At 36.4% G+C, this 20,726-nt stretch overlaps 1 protein-coding gene across 3 annotated transcripts in view; it reads right to left on the minus strand.

Moving 5' to 3' along the window:
* Positions 1-2,571: 2,571 nt before the first annotated feature.
* The window catches only part of LOC147384431 (cationic amino acid transporter 2, vacuolar-like), a 40,612-nt gene continuing 22,457 nt past the window's right edge, over positions 2,572-20,726 (minus strand). For 2 of the 3 annotated variants that reach the window (XM_086425594.1, XM_086425592.1), the window contains 3 exons: positions 4,402-4,514; positions 3,498-3,573; positions 2,884-3,403 (listed from right to left, as the gene is read on the minus strand). In XM_086425594.1, coding sequence (XP_086281720.1) covers positions 3,244-3,403; positions 3,498-3,573; positions 4,402-4,514 — 349 coding nt within the window. In that variant the 3' untranslated portion in view covers positions 2,884-3,243. Of the gene's footprint in view, positions 2,849-2,883; positions 3,404-3,497; positions 3,574-4,401; positions 4,515-20,726 lie in introns of those variants that run through there. The other variant, XR_015172632.1, reaches the window with a different exon arrangement.

A 20,726-nucleotide genomic window follows, 5' to 3' on the forward strand; every position in this document is an offset into this window, starting at 1 on the left:
GGTTTTAAGGACAACGGCTCTTTTTGCTTTAGTCACATCAAAATCGATAAGTTCTTTCCAAGCTTCACATTCTACAATCTAATTTTTGGATTTAGAATTTTTGCTTCAAGTACATAGAAAATCTTCAATAGATAAGTGACTAGTGGAGGGTGAAAATTTAGGGGAACTAGTGGGTTTTTGTTCCTTCCCATGGTCGGTTCTAAATGATGTTGGTTATTTTTCGGATTGCTCACTCATCAAGATTTGTATTGTGATGGATGTTTATTCCTTGATAGTTTGTTATTCTTCTTCTTTGGTAAGATGGTCAAATTTTGGCCATCTTCTTTGGCTGCTCGACCTACAAAGACACCAATGTAGAACCAGCCTATGAGTTTCTGACAATCAAGTCAATGATCAAAGAAGCTACATATCAAAATAGAAAGAATAAAAGAGTTCCAAATTTGATCCCTCTCCATGGTGGAGTTTGTCATCTTTTAAGGTCTCGTTTGTAACTGTTCTTTCCTTTACTCATGCATATGCTTATTGCTTAAGAGTTATGATCATTAATGACACTATCTTTCATAGAGTAACCGTTATGTTTCAGCTAAGCGCTCAGCCCGTATCTTTAGTGTTTGTACTTTGTATGATCATGTCGGATTACATTTTAATAAGATGTAAACATGTAGCAAGCAGAGATAAGGAAGGAGCTAAGGTTGTCAATGAATTGGACTGGATCTAATGACCTAACCCAAGCCCAATTTGTTTAATTATCATGCCAAGCCTCGCATAATTGGGATAAAAAAATCTGTATGTCCATACATTCAGCCCAACTCGTGTGCATTTGGCCCAATTAATTACGGGTGGGACAATGAGATCTCGCACAAACAAACTTGCACACATCCAAGTCAGCACATTCTCTTAAAAATATTCTTTTTATGTAGTACAAGTGATTTGTGATTTGCATCTAATTTAATTGTAAGAACTTTACTAATTCCCATTTCTTATCTCTCACTAAAAACTAGGACAATGCCTGAGTGGGCCTATGTTTTTAAAAATATGTACCCTTCATAAAGAATATGGTCCATCTATGACTCACTCTATAAAACATTAGTCTAAGAATGACTTTTTGAAATAATTTTTAAGAAAAATATCATAATTACCATCTCAACAAATTGCAACCATAATTTATTTAAGAGATCCACGTTTCGGTGAACATTTGAGATACCTTTTATGTTTTAAAATTGATAAAGGAAAAATAATTAAAATAATAAAAAAAAAAACCCTTATTTTTTATTCATAAAACTGATCATCTTAAACCCTCTTAACAACGATGACAGAGATAATGATGAAGATGAGGATGATCATGATCATGATCAATTGATTTTTACTGTGTAGGTCGACCAATAAATTTTTTTAATTTCAAGCACTAAAATAGATGAATATAAATTTAAATATTCAAAGTATTGGCTTAACGCTCCAATCTCCATTGTCAACTTGATTACTCGTGAGGCAACTTAAACGAGTCAAATAAAATTGTATTAGTTTTATGATGGGGACGATTGAGGCTGAACATGATCATCATCAATTGATTTTTAGCGTAAGTTCTGAGTTTCATATATACCTTAAAGTATTAAAAAACAGTTGAAAGGTCGTTTTGGTATTTATTGAAAAAATTGTTTAAAAAGTCTTTTCTAGACTATTAAAGTTTTATAAATGGTCCATATTCTTTAAGAGGGGACTTTTCGGTATATATTTTTAAAAAAATAGGCCTTTATCGTCATTGTCCCAAAAAAAAATATGAGTGTTACGTACCTAGATAATAGGATAGGCCTTGCTACATATAGTAGTATTGTTAGTTGATTAGGATTCAGATTAAGGATTTTATTAAATTTGGATTAGAGTAAATTTAAAATAAACTTATATTTGGATCATGGTTAAATTATGATTTTTTTTCTTTTGTATTCTGATTTAAAAGTAAAGATAAAATTAATCAAAAGTCCTTATGGGTTTAGGAGATTGCCGAATCGGACCAAGTCTAATAAGATGAATCTCTAATTTTATTCTTTATTTGATCTAGGATCATATCGATTGGTATGTGTTCCTCGGATCATTTGGGAAGAAACTTGCATCATTACTGCCTCCGTATCAGATCTAGATCGTCAACAACGTCAAACAACATATATGGTAGAAGATTGCATCGTTACCATCTCTAACCATAATCACCCAGGCCAGCATCAATACAGTTTCTATCAGTCAAAATAGTAAGTGGGGCAGCTGTTTAAAAGTAAAGATGTTGAAGGTTGTTAGTTGTATTTAGTTAGATTGAGTTGCAGTTTATCCAGGTAAGTCAGTTATGTTGTTTTTTTTACTTTTTTTTTATTTTTATTTTATATTATTGATTGATCAATCATTGGTGGTTTTAGGTAGTTGTAAAAGTCAATGGGGTTGTGGAGTAACTATCCAATAATAGTGGGCTAAGTCACTTGAGAGACGTATTTAAGTCCATGAGTTAATGAAAGAATCATCAGAAAACTTTCATTCCAATTTTTCTATCGCTAACAGAACGAACCATATATCATTAATGGCTGGGAAGAAGAAAAAGGACCATATCATCCTACCCTTGAATTGATAACCATTATCTTTCCAAAAAGAACACCCTCATCTTATCACTCATGACACAATAAAACATACAACTTGGATCAATCTCACATTTTCCATTGTCAATGTTGTTGGAGATGTCTCAATGAACTGAAGAGGAGTGTATGTCACCATCAGTTCTCATATAAATCAGCCACCAGAGGTTAACTGTTATTTGAGGTCGTAACACGAGGTTAGGGTTTTTCTTTTTCACACACCTTGTGTTCCTTTTCTGCAAGAATGGGTGAAGAAAGGTCATTCACCGTCTCACAGAATCAAGGCTTACACATATATTCTTCAAATAAGAATCCAATATCTCAGCCCACCCCATCCATGCTACTAAACATCTTAAACAAGTTATTTACACATTTGGTTTTAAAGGTTTCACATGCGATGGTGATGGTGAGGAAAATTATTTACATATTTTCCAAATAAGAATTCAATAGCTCAGTCCCACCCCAATGCTATTAACATCTTAAACTTATTATACAACAGAGAGGATGATTTCAGTTGAGTCCTGCTACGTATTAAGAAGATACAACAAGGGCACACACCAACAAGATATGGATTGGTCTGCCCTCCCTGGCATCGTGGCATTGATCATAGGTCTGGGTGGTTTTTCTTCTTCTAGGCAACATATTCTGAAGACCTCCTCTGGTAGATCTCGTCGGCATGTGCTATCGGCACATAAAGTGCATCCAATAGCGAGCTATGGGTTCGCCCGTAAAATACATAAACAAACACTCCAAATACCATCCATATCGAAACACGGATCCATGTTCCAGCTCTAAGTTTGGAAAAATATATAAATAAATATGTTAGATGCTGAGCAGGGTTAAGTCCCACCAAAGAAAAAGAAATAAGCCAGTTCGGCTACTCACCCAAGATTTATCATTAAGTAGACGTTAATGAGAATGCAAGCAACTGGTAGAAGCGGCACAAAGGGACAAATGAAGCCTGCAGAGATGCCATTATAACAGCCTCACAATTTTGCTTATAAGCTCTTTCATGCACCGTCAGAATGATACATAAATAAAGAAGAATATATTAGTCAGTTAGGGCCATAGTGACAAAAATCTGAGATTTTTTTTTAAAAAAATCATGATTTAATAGCTGTCGATTAAATCAAGATTTTTCAAAAAAAAGTGAAGTTTTCGGGGATTTTTCAAAAACTTACGATTAAATAGATAATTTTTTGAAAAAAAAAATCATAAATTGTTTTTTTTTAGCTCATTTTAAGTGTTATTTATCATTTAATATATCAACTACAATTTTTATACTAATATAAATTATTTTTAATTTTTGAATTTATCCGATGTTCTCCCAATTTTATCGATCCTTTGCCGATTTTTTCCGAAGCTTTCTCTTGCCAAACTATTCCCAAACACCAACTTCGTTACTATGGTTAGGACTATCAATCGGATGTATCCCACCCAGGAGATTGATTAGGCCAATTATCAACCAATTGGAAGACTCGACCATAGCTTAAAGTTTTGTACCGTCTCCGAATATTTTGGCTGAGATATTTCAGTTTTGGCAAAGACCAGAACAAAACATTGGCCCTGAAAAACTAGACATTTCAGGAATAATTTGGATTGTTTTGGAATGTCTTGGTCAAGACAGGTTGACGTTTAGAACAGAAGATCCCAAAGGTAGGATTCAGGAGAAGGTTGACTACTACAAAAATACATCACATGTACAGCATAATATAGAAAATTCCCTATCATGACCAGACTGACTTTTCTTATACACTTGTTACTATGTATGACAGAAAATGAAACATACCCCCACTGTGTCCAAAACTGTGCCTTGCATCATCTTGGTCAATCCATGAGAGTACAATAAGACCACATAAAAGAAGCAAACCACCAACTCCACATGCTGAGAAGCGAACAAGACTGATAAAAAAAACAACCAAATCAGATGTGAGGCTTAAAATACAAATCATTGATTCAGAACCACTGCAATTAGACCTACAACCAAACAGTTAAGCACTTCACTACCTTTCAAAAATTTTGAAGTAAATGCTACACAATTTTTTCTTTTTTTTTTAAACTTCCTAATCTTCAGTACTGCATACATTGAAGCTACTTTTATAGACTTTTCTTCGTGGTTTCTGCCTTGAATAGTCATTAGAAGTGGCCTCCATGCTATGAGATGCAAGGATCTGGGAAGAAAAGGAGTGTTTGCTGTGGGAACACAACTCTTTCGATTGTGCAATCAAATGGAATAAAGATATTATAGAAACAATCACATAAAAGGATCTAGACTTCCGGTGTTGCCAGTAGCAATGGCTCGATGGTGCACCAAAATGTTGCAGAACGGAACCAAATTGAAGCAAGTGTAACCAGTTCACTAGGTAAACCACACAGCAGCATATATCACTTCTTGCAGGCAAGGATGGAGCCAGGATTTTCCTGTAGCGGGGGCAAACTATAGTTGCCTGATAAGGTTCAAGAACTTGAAGATGAGTGGTTTTGAGGAAAAAAAATCATGGGTTTTTCTTAAGAGGTTGTAGGAAAGGGCATTTAGGTCATTTTTTATTAGTCTATGAGAGAAGACCTAAGTCAAGGGGTAATGCCATCAGTGGGGGAGGGAATAACTGCCAACTATTAACCAAATAGAAGGGTTATGATAAACCCAAAAACTTGAGTGGGGTGGGGGTAAATACCAAAATTTTGTGGAAGCAAACTCAAAATATATCAAATTCTAAGAAGAATAATGTAATTTTTTTTTTTTTTTTTTAAATTTGTGGAGGTCATTACCCCCACTGTAAATCCGCCCCTGTATATTACCAAAATAAGGTTAGGGAGTCACCACCCTTAATCTAAGTGCCAATAAAGTTGAGAACTTCCCACTTTTCAATAAAGTTTTTTACTTGTCAAAAACAAATAAGGTTAGGGAGTATACCCTCTCATGAGGTGATCCCCTACATTCGTAAGTCCATAATAAGTTCCTTGGGAACGTTTCGCATACATCCACTCCAAACATTTGTATAGTTTAGGCATGAAAATGGTAAAGATTACAGAAGAGCATTCCCATTCAAGAAGGTCTCTAGAATTCTTATTTACAAAATGCAAACCCGATTTTGGGTATATTTCCATTAAGCATTCATCACCATAAAAATGCTAGGAGGATTTGAGTACTATCTTAATGGCTAAGCATTCCCAACTCTAAGCAAACATAAAAAATCTCAACTAGTGAGACCATTCCATTTATTCCAAATACACACGTTCACTTAAGACTCATGCATATACAATCATGTATGCATTATCATCTCAATAACCAAAAAAGTGTTTCAAAAAAAAAATCTAATTCTTCACATTTGGTCAAACCTAGGTAACCACCAACTTGGTGGGTAGGATGGGGTGCTAACACCCTCCCCATCCTTCAATTGAATCTCCTTACCCGAATCTCTCGGTTAAGACTAGTTTCGGAGTCACTTTCAAAGACAAGAATTTTGGTTGACCATTTATACCTTAAAGTTTCGTGAATGGTGACAACTCCAAAACCCAAGTAGAGTGATGGTTACTTAAGTGAAACCTACATGTTCTACAGTATAAAGTTTTTCCAACAAACTCGAAGGAAGATCACCATTCTTGAAACCACATCAACTCAAATTTAATAAAGGATTCTATCTGTTTTTGCCTTTATCCACATCCGGATATTAACTTCACTAGCTAGTGGTAAACCAACACATTACAAGATTCTCTTGATGGTTCGAAAAAGTATATTTGGTCCTCTTCAATGGAATATCAAACTCATTATGAGTCATGAAATCCACTAAATCTTTCATGCTTCTTGTAACCTTGCTTCACCTTTTTCTTTCTCGTATGAGAATCTTATGACACTGAAATCATCTCCAATGCAACAAAGAAGGTCCCACAAACCTTTTCTTGTGGACCATAAACACTAGTAAGAACCCAACCAAGAGCCCCCCTTATTGGAGCGTCAAGTCATGCTAGAACCACATTATATTTCAATTGGAGTTTAGAGCTTTGATCAATAAGCCGAGCTCCTGCACCATCAGGGCTGGGAGGAAAGATTTTAATTGACCTCCCCCTAGGACTTAAAAAATTATCACTAGTATCCTCGTTCTTTGTTTTATTTCCAGATGCCTCTTTATGATGCCTTGGGACATCTTCTCCGTCAAGTTGATTACAATGACTTGGCTCTCTTAATGGCCTAGGTATTGAGACTTCTCTTGAATCCAAAACCTGTAGATTGGCAAGATTCTAAGTCCTGCAAGGGATATAGCAGGATCTGTCTGACTGCATGCCTACCCTGGTGATTTGTAGGCTTTTAAACAGTAAAACTTCACACCATCAATGTACTCTACTTGATGCACATTACGAGTAATCTCAGATTTCCTAAAAATGCTGCTTTTCTGGACTTCTTTTCACCTACATCTCTTGACTGATTCTTATTGTGCCATTTTTTTTTTCTGTGCTTGCCTCAGAGAAGTTCCCTTTAACCTTTGAATTCTTCTCCATGGCTGCATCCATATCTTTGTTTCTGTAACTCATGGGGCCAATATTACAAAGCTCAAAGACTCTTTGAGTTCTATATCAACAAAGATGGCCTTCATAGTCTCAAACAAATGGATATCAAAGGATTTGGACAATTAACAGGATCTAGCAGTTAGTCTACCCACTGTGGCCAATGTAAATTCATTTGAAACTTCTCAATAACCACTGCAGCCCTCAAATTACTTTAAACCCCCAAATTCTTCGAATAAAGGATGTTGATGTTGTTAAGCACGACTCTGCTAGAAAGATCTCCATTTGGTTTGTTAAATATCTACATCCAGCAGCTCCTGGTGGTGATGATTGGAGGCTTTCTACTGAGATGGACCGGAAGGACATCAAGTACTACCTCTGCCACCATCAACCAGTCCTTCCCACCATCACCTTTAGGTAGCACCAACACATTCAGTCTGATTTTGGTCCCACTGAAAAAACCAAGAACCCAAGAAGGACTGCGATTCCTTCCTCTATCGCAAGCTGGGGCTGATTTACAACGGGGATACTTGCCCATCCAATTTTTTTTTTTTTAAATTACATTATCCTCCTTAGAATTTGATATATTTTGAGTTTGCCTCCACAAAATTTGGCAGTTGCCCTCACCCCACTCAAGATTTTGGGTTTATTAGAACCCTTCTATTTGGTTAATATTTGGTAGTTGCTCCCACCCCAACTGATGACATTAGCCATTGACTTAGGTTTTCTCTCATAGACTAATAAGAAGTGACTTAAATGTTTTACAACCTCTAAGAAAAACCCATGAATTTTCTCCTCAAAACCACGAATTTTCATATTCTTGAATCTTATTAGGCAAGGCAACTATAGTTTGCCCCCACTACAAGAAAATCCTAGCTCCACCCCCTATCAATATGAAGTCTAGATTAATTGAATGATGAAATATTTTGTATGACTTGAACTACATGATATATGCAAAATTGCTCTTAAGGAGCTTATTGTGAACTCGAAGGCATGGGGATCACCTCATAGAGGGTATACTCCTCAATTTCCTTATCATTGGGAATGCTTAAACTACATGAATGTGGGTATGGATTACACTACATGCTTGGGTTCTAAAAAGGTCATAGAGGTTCTTATTCACCCTTTCTTCCTATTCCCATTCCATCACATTTTCCTAGATAAGATAGTGGCTTAGATTATTTAGGACAGTCCTAATGCAAAAAAGAGAAAACAAGAGTGGGGGTAGAAATGGGAAGGGGGAAATGCAATTAAGCAATAAAAGAATTAAAACACCTTTCCTACCTTGTCCTTCTTCTTCTTCTACTTCGATCTTTAAGACTTAGCTCCAAAAGATTTGAGATTAAGTTTGGATAGATTTTTGGGGTCTTGGAAGCTCTCAAGTAGAGAAATTGGACAAAATTTTAGGAAGGAAACTTGGTCTCTTGCCTTGGGAGCCGCCTCTATTTATAGGCCTTTGGAGACCCTTGGGATATAATAGTTCACATACCACAAGTTCAACTTAATTGCAAGAAAACCACAAAGAATGACTTTGTTTGCCTTTTACCAAAGTGTCCTTGATGGTCAAATGGGTTGGAAACTGAAAAGGGACTGTGTGCATTGTGTTGAAAGTTACCTTACCAGTGTTAGAATTGATTGCTTGGTGTAGATATTTGATTTAGAAGATATCTCAGAAATTTGCGGCCCCCAATTTCTTCATATTTCATCTACTAAATTTCATTATTATGGAAACCAAGTTTGGAGTTACGTCCCATAGTGATATTGGTAATATTCAACTTACCAACATCAAATTAAATGGTGCAAACTATCTCCAATGAGCCCAATATGTTGAAGTTTTCTTGACATGTGAAAAGGAGATGTTTCTTACAATGGAAAAGCCACAGGAAGACTCTGCAACAAATAGGGTATGGGTAAGTGATGATGCCCAAATTATGATATGGCTATGAAATAGTATGGAAGGCTTTATTAGTTCCTATGTTAAGTTCTTGGATACTTCCAAGGAAATTTGAGAGACATTGAAGGAGTACTCATCTAATAAAAATATTAGTCGGATTTACTAATTATATCAAGACCTCTTTAATGTCCAGAAAGGAGATAAGTCCTTGGGAGAGTACTATTCTACCTTAAAGGGTATGTGGGAAGAATTAAAGGTGTACCAATCATTTTTCATTGATATGGAGATCATGAAATGTCAAAGAGAAGAGTTTCATGTTGCTAGACTATTGTCAAGACTTGGTCATAAGTATGAGCTAATCAGAGCTCAAAGTACCCCAGGAGGTAGTGATGTCCCATCAATTGCAGATGTATACACACGTTTGTAGTGAACATCCATAAGGAGTCATACTAGGATAGATATTAGTGCTAGATTAGCATTGGTATCATCACTGGGTAGAGCAGACAAGAGGTCACATAACTCGAGGTAGAGTCATGACATAGGAGGCCAAGGTAGAGGTAACCGAAAATTTATGCATTGCGGTCTGATGGGTCATACAGTTGACAAGTGTTGGGATCTTCAGGATAAGCCTGTGTGGGGCCAATTAGGTATATATGCTACTGAAGATCATCAGATGCGAAGAACTCAGACAACAGTATTGAAAAACCTTCTACCAATCCTATATGAGAGTCGATTGTGATCCCCCGTGAAGAGTATTTATGTTTATTTAGAGACAATTGCTTTCGATTAGTACACCAAGTTCCTCTACTGCTACCTTCATTAAATCAGTTAATGTTTACCTCACTACTCATCATACTACTCTGTGAGTTATTGACTCCAAAGCTTCATATCATATGACTGGATAGTCAGGTGTGTTCTCCATTTTTCTTGATTCTACTGTTCATTCATTTATCACATTAGCAGATGGAACCTTAGGTTTTAGACAAGGATCTACTCCCCCTTGTGAATCTATTAAGTTGTCTTCAGTTCTATTTATTCCCAAATTTTTTGTTAGTTTCCTTTTTGTTGGTAAGCATACAAAATCTTTAAACTGCTCAATCACTTTTCTTCACTCTCATTAAATCATTCAGGATCTAACGATGAGGGAGATAACTGGTGGAGGATGTTGTTAACCAACCAACTACTCCAAAAGACCGATAATTGGAGGAGGATGTTGTTAACAAGAGCTCAATCTAAGTATTTTAGAACTTCTGTTCTTTTGGTGGAAATTGTGGCCTGCCATGTGTGATAGTTAGGGTTTTTTTTTTTTTCGTTGGTTGGTCACCTCAACCGCCTTTGTTTCTTTCTTTGTACCGCTTTCTTCTCTCAATAAAATTATAGTTATAAAAAAAAGAATATAAGAGGGCAACGAGGCTTAGCGGGGGGTGTTTTTAAGAGTGTATGAGCCGACCTTAGATGCAAACCAGACTCAGTTTTGAGAAGAGTTGGAAGATGTTGGTTCGTTTTGGGGAAAACCTTGGTGTTTGGGAAGAGATTTTAATGTTATTAAATTTTTGTTCGAAATGTAGGGTGGTGTTCGCATGTGTTCTAAGATGAGAAAGTTTGGGGATTTTATGAACAGAACTTTGTTGGTTGACATTCTGTTGTGTGGGAAGACTTACACTTGGTCAAATCATCATGATAGTCCACTTTTAAGTAGATTGGACAGATTTATAGTTTCTAGTAATTGGGAGGATCTCCTCGGGTTGTTGGCTCAAGAAACGATTCCAAACCCGTGCTCAGATCATTGTCCAATTTATTTATTGTTAGGTATCCCAAGAAACCATCCCATTCCTTTTCAGTTTGAAAACATGTGGCTTAGGGAAGAAGGATTTGCGGATTTGATTCAAGGTTGGTGGAGTGACTTTTCTTTTCATGGAAGACCGGATGTTGTGATCAGACTCAAGCTAAAGGCCCTTAAGGAAAGATTGAAGGTGTGGAATTTGCAAACTTTTGGTAGGATCTTGTTGAACAAAACAATCAACCTTAGGCAATTAAATGCGCTTGATTTGAAAGAGGAAGGTGTGGGTTTGTCCATTTATGAGAAAACTATCAGAGTTAATTTGAAAACAAGTTTTCGGGAGGTAAGTGTCAAAGAAGATGTGTTGGAAACAAAAATCTTGGGTAAAGTGGTTGAAAGAGGGTGATCAGAATTCAAGTTTTTTTCATAAGATGGCTAATTTCCATAACAGGGTGAAGATTAATGGGGTAGTTGGACAAAGATAAAATTAGAGAGGGAATAGCGGCTATTACAGGAACTTGTATTCAAAAGAGCACTTGTCTAGGCCTCTCCTAGATGGCTTATCTTTTGATACCATTTCTGAGGACCAATGTTTGTCCTTAGAAAGACCATTCGAGGAGGAAGAGGTTTTCAAGATTATCAAAGAGATGAGCTCAAATAAAGCTCCAAGTCCAGATTGCTTTCAATGGGGTTCATCAAAGTGTGTTGGCAAGTAGTTAAGGCGGATCTAATGGCAGTCTTGGCTGATTTCTTTCACAATGGGGTCTTTGATTCAGGAGCAAATACACTTTTGTTGCTTTAATCTCGAAGAAGGAAACGGAGGAGGCTATTTTGGATTTTAGTAACTTTAGGTTGTTTTTTATTTAAGTTTTTAAGGTTTAAAATTTTAGGAGAGAGAAAGTTACGAAAATTAGATAATTTTTATAATTTATCTTTTACTTAAGGGTAGCTTAGGTCTTTTCTCTTTAGGGTTTTAGTTTTACTATTTAAAGTCATCTTTATGTTATTTTATGGAGTTTTTTTTAATACAATTTACAGAATCTCTGATTTTCCTATATTGAATGTTGGGGCAATTATCTTGATGAGCAAGAATCATCTCTCTTCTATTGTCTTTTTGGTTTGTAGGTATAATCTAATTTTCTTCTTCTTTTTATCTTATTTTCACAGTTTTCTGTTACTAAACCCTAAGTGAGCCTTTACCCACATCTTTTTAGAGATCCTACACATACTAGAACCTACCAAAACCCATACCAAAACTACCATGTTGCTGCCCAGCCCAAACCAGTTCCAAAAACCCTTATCTAGTCGACCTAAATTAACTACAAAATCATCCCTATTTGTCGTCTAATAATTTACAACAAGCTTAGACGATCCTAAAATCCTTAGTTTTATTAATCTATCCTTGTTCCAACCCTAGATCTAACCTTAGGAACCTTAATTTTCTAGATCCTCTTAGATATTGTTAGACTAATACCTTAGGCTAGTTAGAAGTTCTACCTTTCATAAGATCCCTCAATTTAATATTTTAAATTCAGACTAGTGAGACTTAAAGCATTGTCTAGAATTATTTGTTGGCTATATACTAGACTTTTCTTATTAAATAATTTTTTTCGTAATCTCAGAACCATCATTTTAGTTTGTTTCATCGTCCTGCATCACTCACGGTATCATTTATCAATCATCTTGGGTTCATACCCCTCAACAAAATCGGGTAGCTGAACGTAAAAACCGACACCTTCTTGAGGTTGCTCGTGCCCTAATGTTTTAGACGAAGGTTCCCAAATATTATTGGAGTGAGGCTGTGTTTACTGCTTGTCATCTCACCAATCGTATGTCTATTGCAATCCTTGATGATACTTCTCCACATCAAATCTTATCTCCTGATCGTCCTATTTTTCATCTTCCTCGTGTTTTTGGGTGTGTCTGTTTTGTTCATCATTTGGGTCCTAGTCGTGACAAGAAAGATCACAAGAGTTTAAATTATGTGTTTCTTGGGTACTCTAATACCCAAAAGGGTTACTGGTGTTATAGTCTCACATTATGCAAACACTTTGGTTGTGTTGATGTTACATTTTTCGAGTCTACATACTTCTCTACTTGGTCATCTAATGATGTTAAATTAGAGAGTATTTCTTTACCTATTCCTGTTCCTACTTCTAAACTCAATCCTGATCCACAACTTCGAGGTTATCATAAGAGGATCACTACTGTACCGCTAGCACCAACTTCTTTGCTGTTTGAAGATCCATCTCCACTTCCTGTACCGGTACCTCCTTCTGTTCAGGTAATGAATATTGCTTCATCTTCTAGTAAATTACCTATCGCTATTTGTAAAGGTATCCGTTCTTGTTTTATTAAACATCTTATCTCTAATTTTGTTTCTTATGCTTCGTTGTCTCCTTCAATCCTTCTTTTATCTCCACTATCTCTTCTATTTTTATTCTTAAGAATTTACATGATGCCTTATCTCACTCGGGATGGAGGACAGGTATGGTTGATAGATTGAAAGCTTGGTTAGTTGCTAAGGGATACATACAGACTTATGGAGTTGATTATGTTGAAACTTTCTCTTTAACTAGAAAAATTACTTCGGTTCGAATGTTAATTGCATTAACTGCTATGTCTGACTGACCTTTGTATCAGTTAGATGTTAAAAATGCATTCCTATATGGTGATTTACATGAGGAAGTGTATATGGAGCAACCACCAAGGTTCATTGCTCAGGGGGAGACTGGTAAAATATGTAAGCTTCGGAAAGCACTCTATGGCTTGAAGCAATCTCCATGGGCATAGTATAGTAAATTCAATGATGTGGTTCTTACATTTGGGATGATACGATGTCAGATAGACCATTCAGTTTTCTATCAGAAACTGAAAAAGGGTATGTGTTGCTGATAATTTATGTGATGACATTATTTAGACTAGTAGTAATGTTGATGGGATATAGAGGTTGAAGTTTTATCTTCAACAACAATTTTATACCAAGGACTTGGGAAAATTGATGTATTTTTTTGGTATTGAGGTGGCTCGTTCAAGTCGTGGTATTAATCTCTCTCAAAGGAAGTATGTGCTAGATTTGTTAAAAGAGACAAGGTTACTTAGGACCAAACTAGTAGTACCCCCATGAACTAGAAGTTAAAACTTACAGTTGAATAGGGAAATATGTTTGATGATCCTTGTAGATATAGGAAGTTAGTTGGAAAGTTGAATTACCTCACCATCACAAGATTAGACATCTCCCATGCTATCATTGTGGGTCAGTTTATGGAAGTATCTAGGATGCTACACTGGGTAAACTGCTTGGCATATTATGAGGTACCTAAGGGATCTCCAGGACATAGTTTGTTGTACAAGCCTAATGGTCATACTCAAATTGAGAGTATACAGATACAGATTAGGCTGATTTTCCCTTAGACAGGAGGTCTACCACAGGCTATTGTACCTTCATAAGAGAAAATCGTGTATCATGATTCATGGAAAAAACAAGAAGCAAACAATGGGGCTAGGTCAAGTACAAAAGCTGAATATAGAGTCCTGTCTCATACTTCTTGTAAACTAATTTGGTTAAGACATTTTCTCTAGGAGATTAGTTTCACAATAGAGATACCTCTGAATCTTTTATGTGAAAACCATGCAACCATGCATATAGCTTCCAATCCGGTGTTTCATGACCTGACAAAGCATATCGAGGTGGACTGTCATTCTGTTTGTAAAAAGCTTCTGAGTGGTGAAATTGCCACAACGTATGTCAAGTTTGAAAATCAACTTGCTGATCTATTTATTAAGTCGTTGGGAAGTGATAAGGTTTCTTTTCTATGTAACAATCTGAGATTATATGATATATATTTTCCAGCTTAAGGGCGAGTGTTAGATATATCGGTATTTATATATGAGCCATAAGGGCATATGCGTAATTTTATTTGTTTTCTAATTTTATATATACCACAGTTCATAGTGAGAGAGTCATGTTCGACTCCTCCCACTTTCTCAACTCTTTTCTTCTATAAACCATAATCTAATTTTCTACATTGATAAATCGAATTGCATGACTTAATCGAATTTTTTAATAATAAATTTAATTACTTTATCCAATCCAGCCCCTTGGCTCGGTCGATTTCTCAAATAAAACAAAATTCGATCGAATAACTTGACTTAGTAGAGTCCCAAAATAATAAATTTGACTTGACTGAGTCATACTCGTACTTATCCTCCATGTCACTTTTATGCTAAGTCAATTCAAGTAACAATTGGGTTACGTGGGACCCTTATTATGGGTGTAAACTAATCCCCCAAACTATTAATTGACTTGTTATGATACATTGTTTAACTCGGTTGAGTCAACAATCAAGAAATTCAGCTTAACGAGTTGGATTTGGGTTAGGCCCTTATTTCCTTGTTTGACTTGACGAGTCTAATCCACATCAAAAATGATATACGTGAGATGCCCTACCTTATTTTACATTTTAATTCCGAAATACTTTTACCAAGTGGGTGTTCAACACACAAAAAAATCGAAGTGCATTGACACACCAAAACAATGCCCCTATAACCATTCCCTTCCTACCATTCTCCTTATCCTTTTAATTTGTAAAATTTATACATCAAAACTGAAGTGCATGCCAAGCATTGATTTAAATCCAATTTGTTTCAATGTTACTAAGCACTTGGATTTAAACAGGAAAAAAGGTCTCATACATCAAGGTGTATATGACATGCGTCCAAACTAATCCTTTACCCTTCTTTTCCTATCTATAGATGTGGGTATATGTACATCATGCTTGATGTCCATAGGTACGCACCTAAACTCTCACTTTTTCATATTCATAAAAAATGATGCACATATGATCTATTCAACCTTTTCGTCCTCATTGTTATCAACTTTAAAGAAAAGTGTAAAGGTTAAGAGTACCTGACATAGTGGTTTCATCACCGCCATTAATACTTTTCTAATCTTGTTGTATCCATATCGATCAGGACAACCATTAACATGTTTTTTCGAACCTAGTCATATTGCCTAAAGCCTTGGCGATATCAACACTTAACCTTCTTGTTGTACACGTAACACATGGGAGAGTTTAATCCTTGTTGCTATCACCACCATGAATATTTTTCACTAACATCAAAGCACATGGTTTATTAGCCCTAGATTTACCCCTGATCACCTTTATCTTCTGTTTCTTGCTGCAAACAGAGGTAGATATGGGAATTGATGCTCCGCAAACATGGAAAATTGATCATCGATTTGAACTTCCATCTAAGACCGAGTTTGTTAGATGGATCTCCAATGAAATCGTTGGGTTTATCCACAAATAGCATGAAATTGTAATCCAAATAAGAGTTTCTCTCAAGATTTGTCTTGGACGGTGGTTCTACGATTTGGTTTTCCAGCGAAGTGATGCCAAATCCACCATCCATTCCGCCTCAATAACATGCTTGCCTAAACCAACGCATGGATGATGAAAACCTCATTCTCGATCATCATTGATGAGGGTCCCAATGCCTCAATAAGATTCTTTATGCCATATTAATCACGATCCATCCCTACAGGAACTCACCTCCTTATCACAAGATCAAAACTGGTCTGTTTTCCTTAAACGAAAATATTTTATTCCAATTATCAAACTCTAACCTCGGTTGGTCAAATCGACGGCCTTGCTGATTTTCACCTTATGATCAAAGGATCCCCTGACCAATCATGATCCACCCCTCTCAAGGTTTCTCATGGGTTCGACTCCTACGGATGATGCCAAATTGTAGATGCAAAAACTTGCACTACCTTGGGATCTGCAACAACGCCTCGTCATCTTTACCTCTTATGCTTCTAGGTGTGCCTGCAACACAAGCTCTCCGACACTCAAGTCAGATTAACCAAATAAAAGTAGTAGAGTAATAATTTGGGGGCCAAAAATCATACTTTTGGTGCCTCTATCCATGCATTTATAGAGGTGAAACCCTAGGATACCCTTAGATGTCATTTACCAATTTGACCTTTATCCAATTTAGTAGGTGGATAATGGATCCAATCAAAATCTTGTCCTTGTTCAACCATTCTTTTTCGAGATTCTCCCTTATCAAGATCCTAACCAATTCTAACTTCGTCCAATCCCTAATTTTTAGGGATCCGAGTTGATCGAGTTGCTTCACTGTGCGTTTTCATTAAACTCGAGCCCAGACTCCAGATCACATCCCCAAGTACCCAAGATCACTCGAACTCGGATGAACTAGCTTGGATTTCCAAGGTCTAATTGGATACGTCACACCCTGGTGCCCTATAAAAAATATCCTCCACACTAACCATTGAAATACCAACTACAAAGCTTAAACCTAAGCTTTTCTTTGTCAATAATAATAGCCCCCTATTAGAGGGCTTATTTAATGTTGTGTGGGCCCAATACTTAAGCCCACACAACCAACCACATGTTTTTAATAAAAAAGAGAGGCCGAACCTTATTGGGAGAAACCTACTCAATCTCTTTTCTATGTTCGTCCTTCTCTCCTTAACCCTAGTCTTCTAACATGGTATTAGAGCACTTCTACCTTTAAATCTTCTTGATTTTTCTTCTTTTCTTAATCCCTCTTCAATCCGGTACTTCCAAACCCTAAGGCCTTAGTTCCAAAAGGGGATTAGGTGTTTGACGTTTGTTTGTTTGCACCTAGATTGTTTAAGATGTTAATGAATGATTGGGAAATTGGTAGACAATTTTGAAGCCTAAAATTCAGTTTAAAAAAAATCTGTGAATACTATCGCGTTAATAGTGCTCGTCAACAATGTTTTCTATGTGAACAGTGTTTTCTGCAAAAAAAAATAATAATAATAATTATCGACTTCTCGATCAATAGTTTGAAATTTTGCCCAAATCTCAGTTTGGGTTTTGCGATTTTATTCTGATCATTGTTTCATTGGCTTCTCAACCCTAGCCGCATATCATAGAATATCCCAAAGGATACTCTATATTTTTTTGAGATTTTTTTTATCTTTGTGCGGATTTTCAATTTACTCCTCCCTGGATGGTAAATTTGGGGGTTTCTGATGGTTTTGGTGCCCAAATCACCTCTGTCAAGCTCAACGACACTAATTATCTCCCATGGTAGCACTCTGTGCGAGAATTCCTTTGTGCTAAAAAGAAATCAAGGTTTTTTATTGGGATCCACCTCCTCGGGATGACTAACGGTATGAAGATTGGCAAGTGATAATTCCTTGATTATGACATGGTTATGCAACAGTATAGAGCCCTCTATTTCCTTCAATGTGATGTATTTGGATACAACAAAATAGATCTAGCTAGCCATACAAGATGTACTCTCAAGAAAAGAATATTTCTAGGGTATATGATCTATTTGAGGCCATGTTCACTACTAAACAAGGAGACAGATCGTTGAGTGATTATCATAGCTCTCTCTGGGGTATTTGGGAAGGACTTCAGCAATATCAGCCTTTCACTATAGACCTTGAGACCCAGAAAAGGCAATGAGAAGAATTTCAGGTTGCATAGTTACTCTTTAACCTGAATCTAGAGTATGTTTCTTTGAAGGATCAAATTCTTACTAGTGAGTCTTTACCAATAGTTGTCAATGCCTTCTCTCGTCTTCAACGTGCTTCTCTTGGGAGTGTCTCTTCTACAACTCTCAAAAAGTCAACATCATTGGTTTCTAGTGGTTCATTTGACTCTCCTCGTAGCTGTGGTGGCCGTGGTAGAGGAGGTTGTGGTGGTGAATTGACGTGTACAAATTGTGGCTACATTGGCCACACTAAGCAGTTTTGTTGGGATAAATGGGGTAAACCTATTAGGGTTAATCAGGCTCAAGAGGAACCTCATCAAAGTTCCACTGATTCCATTTCTCAAACTACATCTAGCACTGTATTTCCTAATCTTACTACACAGTTGGGAGAAATTCTTCAGAAGTTGACTACATGACCTACTCCACCCACAACTACTATGGCTACTTCAGGTAATCCCACATTTATGGCAACCAAGTCTCCTTCATCTTGGGTTATCGATTCAAGAACTAGTGTTCACATGTTTGGTACATCTCGTTTCTTTTCTAATTTCCATTCTTTTGATTCTCACATTGTACTAGCTGATTGATCCACTTGTAATGTAGTTGGGAAATGTGATATTTTTCCAAACTCATATCTTTCCTTATATCTTCTACTCTTTTGGTCCCTGATTTTCCTTTTAATCTACTTTCTATTATCAGCATACAAAATCATTGCAAAGTTCCATAACCTTCTTCCCTTCTTATTGTGTCTTTCAAGATCTCAAGACAAGGAAGATGATTGGTGTGGGACATGAGAAAGATGGATTATACTATTTAATGCGCGATGTGCCTGCTTCTACCTTGAGTGTTTCCGTTTCACCTCTTCAGTGGCACTATTGGTTGGATCGTGTGTCATTGTCTAATTTACGTCATGTTATTCCTAAGTTGAGTTTAGTGTCAATTTTGGAATGTGAGACTTGCCAATTAAGAAAGCATCCCCGTAGTTCTTTTCCTAGTCATACTGAGAATCGTCAATCAAGTTTTTTTTATGTAATTCATACGGATATTTGGGGTCCGTCAAGAATAAAAGTTTATCTGATTTTCATTACTTTTTAGTGTTTGTGGATGATTATTCTCGTATGACATAGCTCTACTTATTGAATTACCTCATGTTTTGCTTACTTTTTATTAAAAAAAATTCAGTCAAATTCGGCAAACTTGTGAAAAATATCCACTCTGATAATATCTTATAATTCATGCAATCTTCTATTCAGTCTTTTTGTTCAGATAGTGGTATTATTCATCAGACTAGTTGTGTTAATACTTCTCAACAGAATAGTATTGCTGAGCAAAAACTTCATCATTTACTTGACATTACTCGCACCATATGTTTCAGATGCATGTGCCTAAGCCTTATTGGAGTGATGCTATTCTTACAGCTTATCATCTTATTAATTGTATGCCAATATCAATTTTAAATGGTCAATCACCTTTCTCTCTGGTTTATCCTTAAGTACATCATTTTGCTGTCACTCCTCAAGTCTTCGATTGTGTTTGTTTTGTTCACTCCTTTGAGCTTGGGTTTGATCAACTCTCCCCAAGATCCATCAAGTGTCTTTCTAGATTACTCTCATACACAAAAAGGATATAAGTGTTATTGTCCCGTCGCTCAATGCTATTACGTAAGTGTTGATGTGACATTCTTTGAAGCTACACCTTATTTTTCTTCTGCCATTACCTCATTTGATTTGAATCTTGTGTCTTCTTATTAAGGCAAGCTGTCTCCTACAGTTTCCTCATTTCCTGAGCTTCCAATTCTTCCGACAGGTAATCCTTCCAATGTGCCTCTTAAAGTATATCAACATACTCATTTCTGAGCACCTTCATCTTCTCTGCCAACCCCAAATCCATCATCAACTTCACTTGAGGTTCCTCCACATCCACTAGCATCTACTCCTACCTCTAGTGATCTATCTATTACTTTACGGAAATGTACTAGATCTTGCACTAAGCATTCAATTGCTGATTTTGTGTCTTTTCATCGGATGTTACCTTCATTTCTCCAATTTGCATTTTCCTTGTCTGTTGTTTCTATTCCTACTTCCTATATGCAAGCATTATCCTCTTCTGGGTGAAAACTAGTAATGGATGAGGAGATTGCAACACTTCATCATTATCATACTTGGGATCTATCTCCGTTTTCACATTGGAAGTAGACTATGAGGTGTAGATGGGTGGGTGTATACAGTCAAGTATCTTCCCAATAGATTTGTTGAGAACTTGAAGGCTCATCTAGTAGCCAAGGGTTACACAAAGACTTATGGGGTTGATTATAGTGGGACTTTTTTTTCTAGTAGCTTGCCTAAACTCTGTTAGAGTTCTTATTTCTATTGCAGTGTGTCATGTTTGGCCTTTATTTTTCATTTGGATATTAAAAATGCCTTTCTACATGGAGACT

The sequence above is a fragment of the Akebia trifoliata genome, chromosome 15, assembly GCF_017979445.1.
Source record: "Akebia trifoliata isolate Shusen 1 chromosome 15, ASM1797944v1, whole genome shotgun sequence".
Lineage (NCBI taxonomy): Eukaryota > Viridiplantae > Streptophyta > Magnoliopsida > Ranunculales > Lardizabalaceae > Akebia > Akebia trifoliata.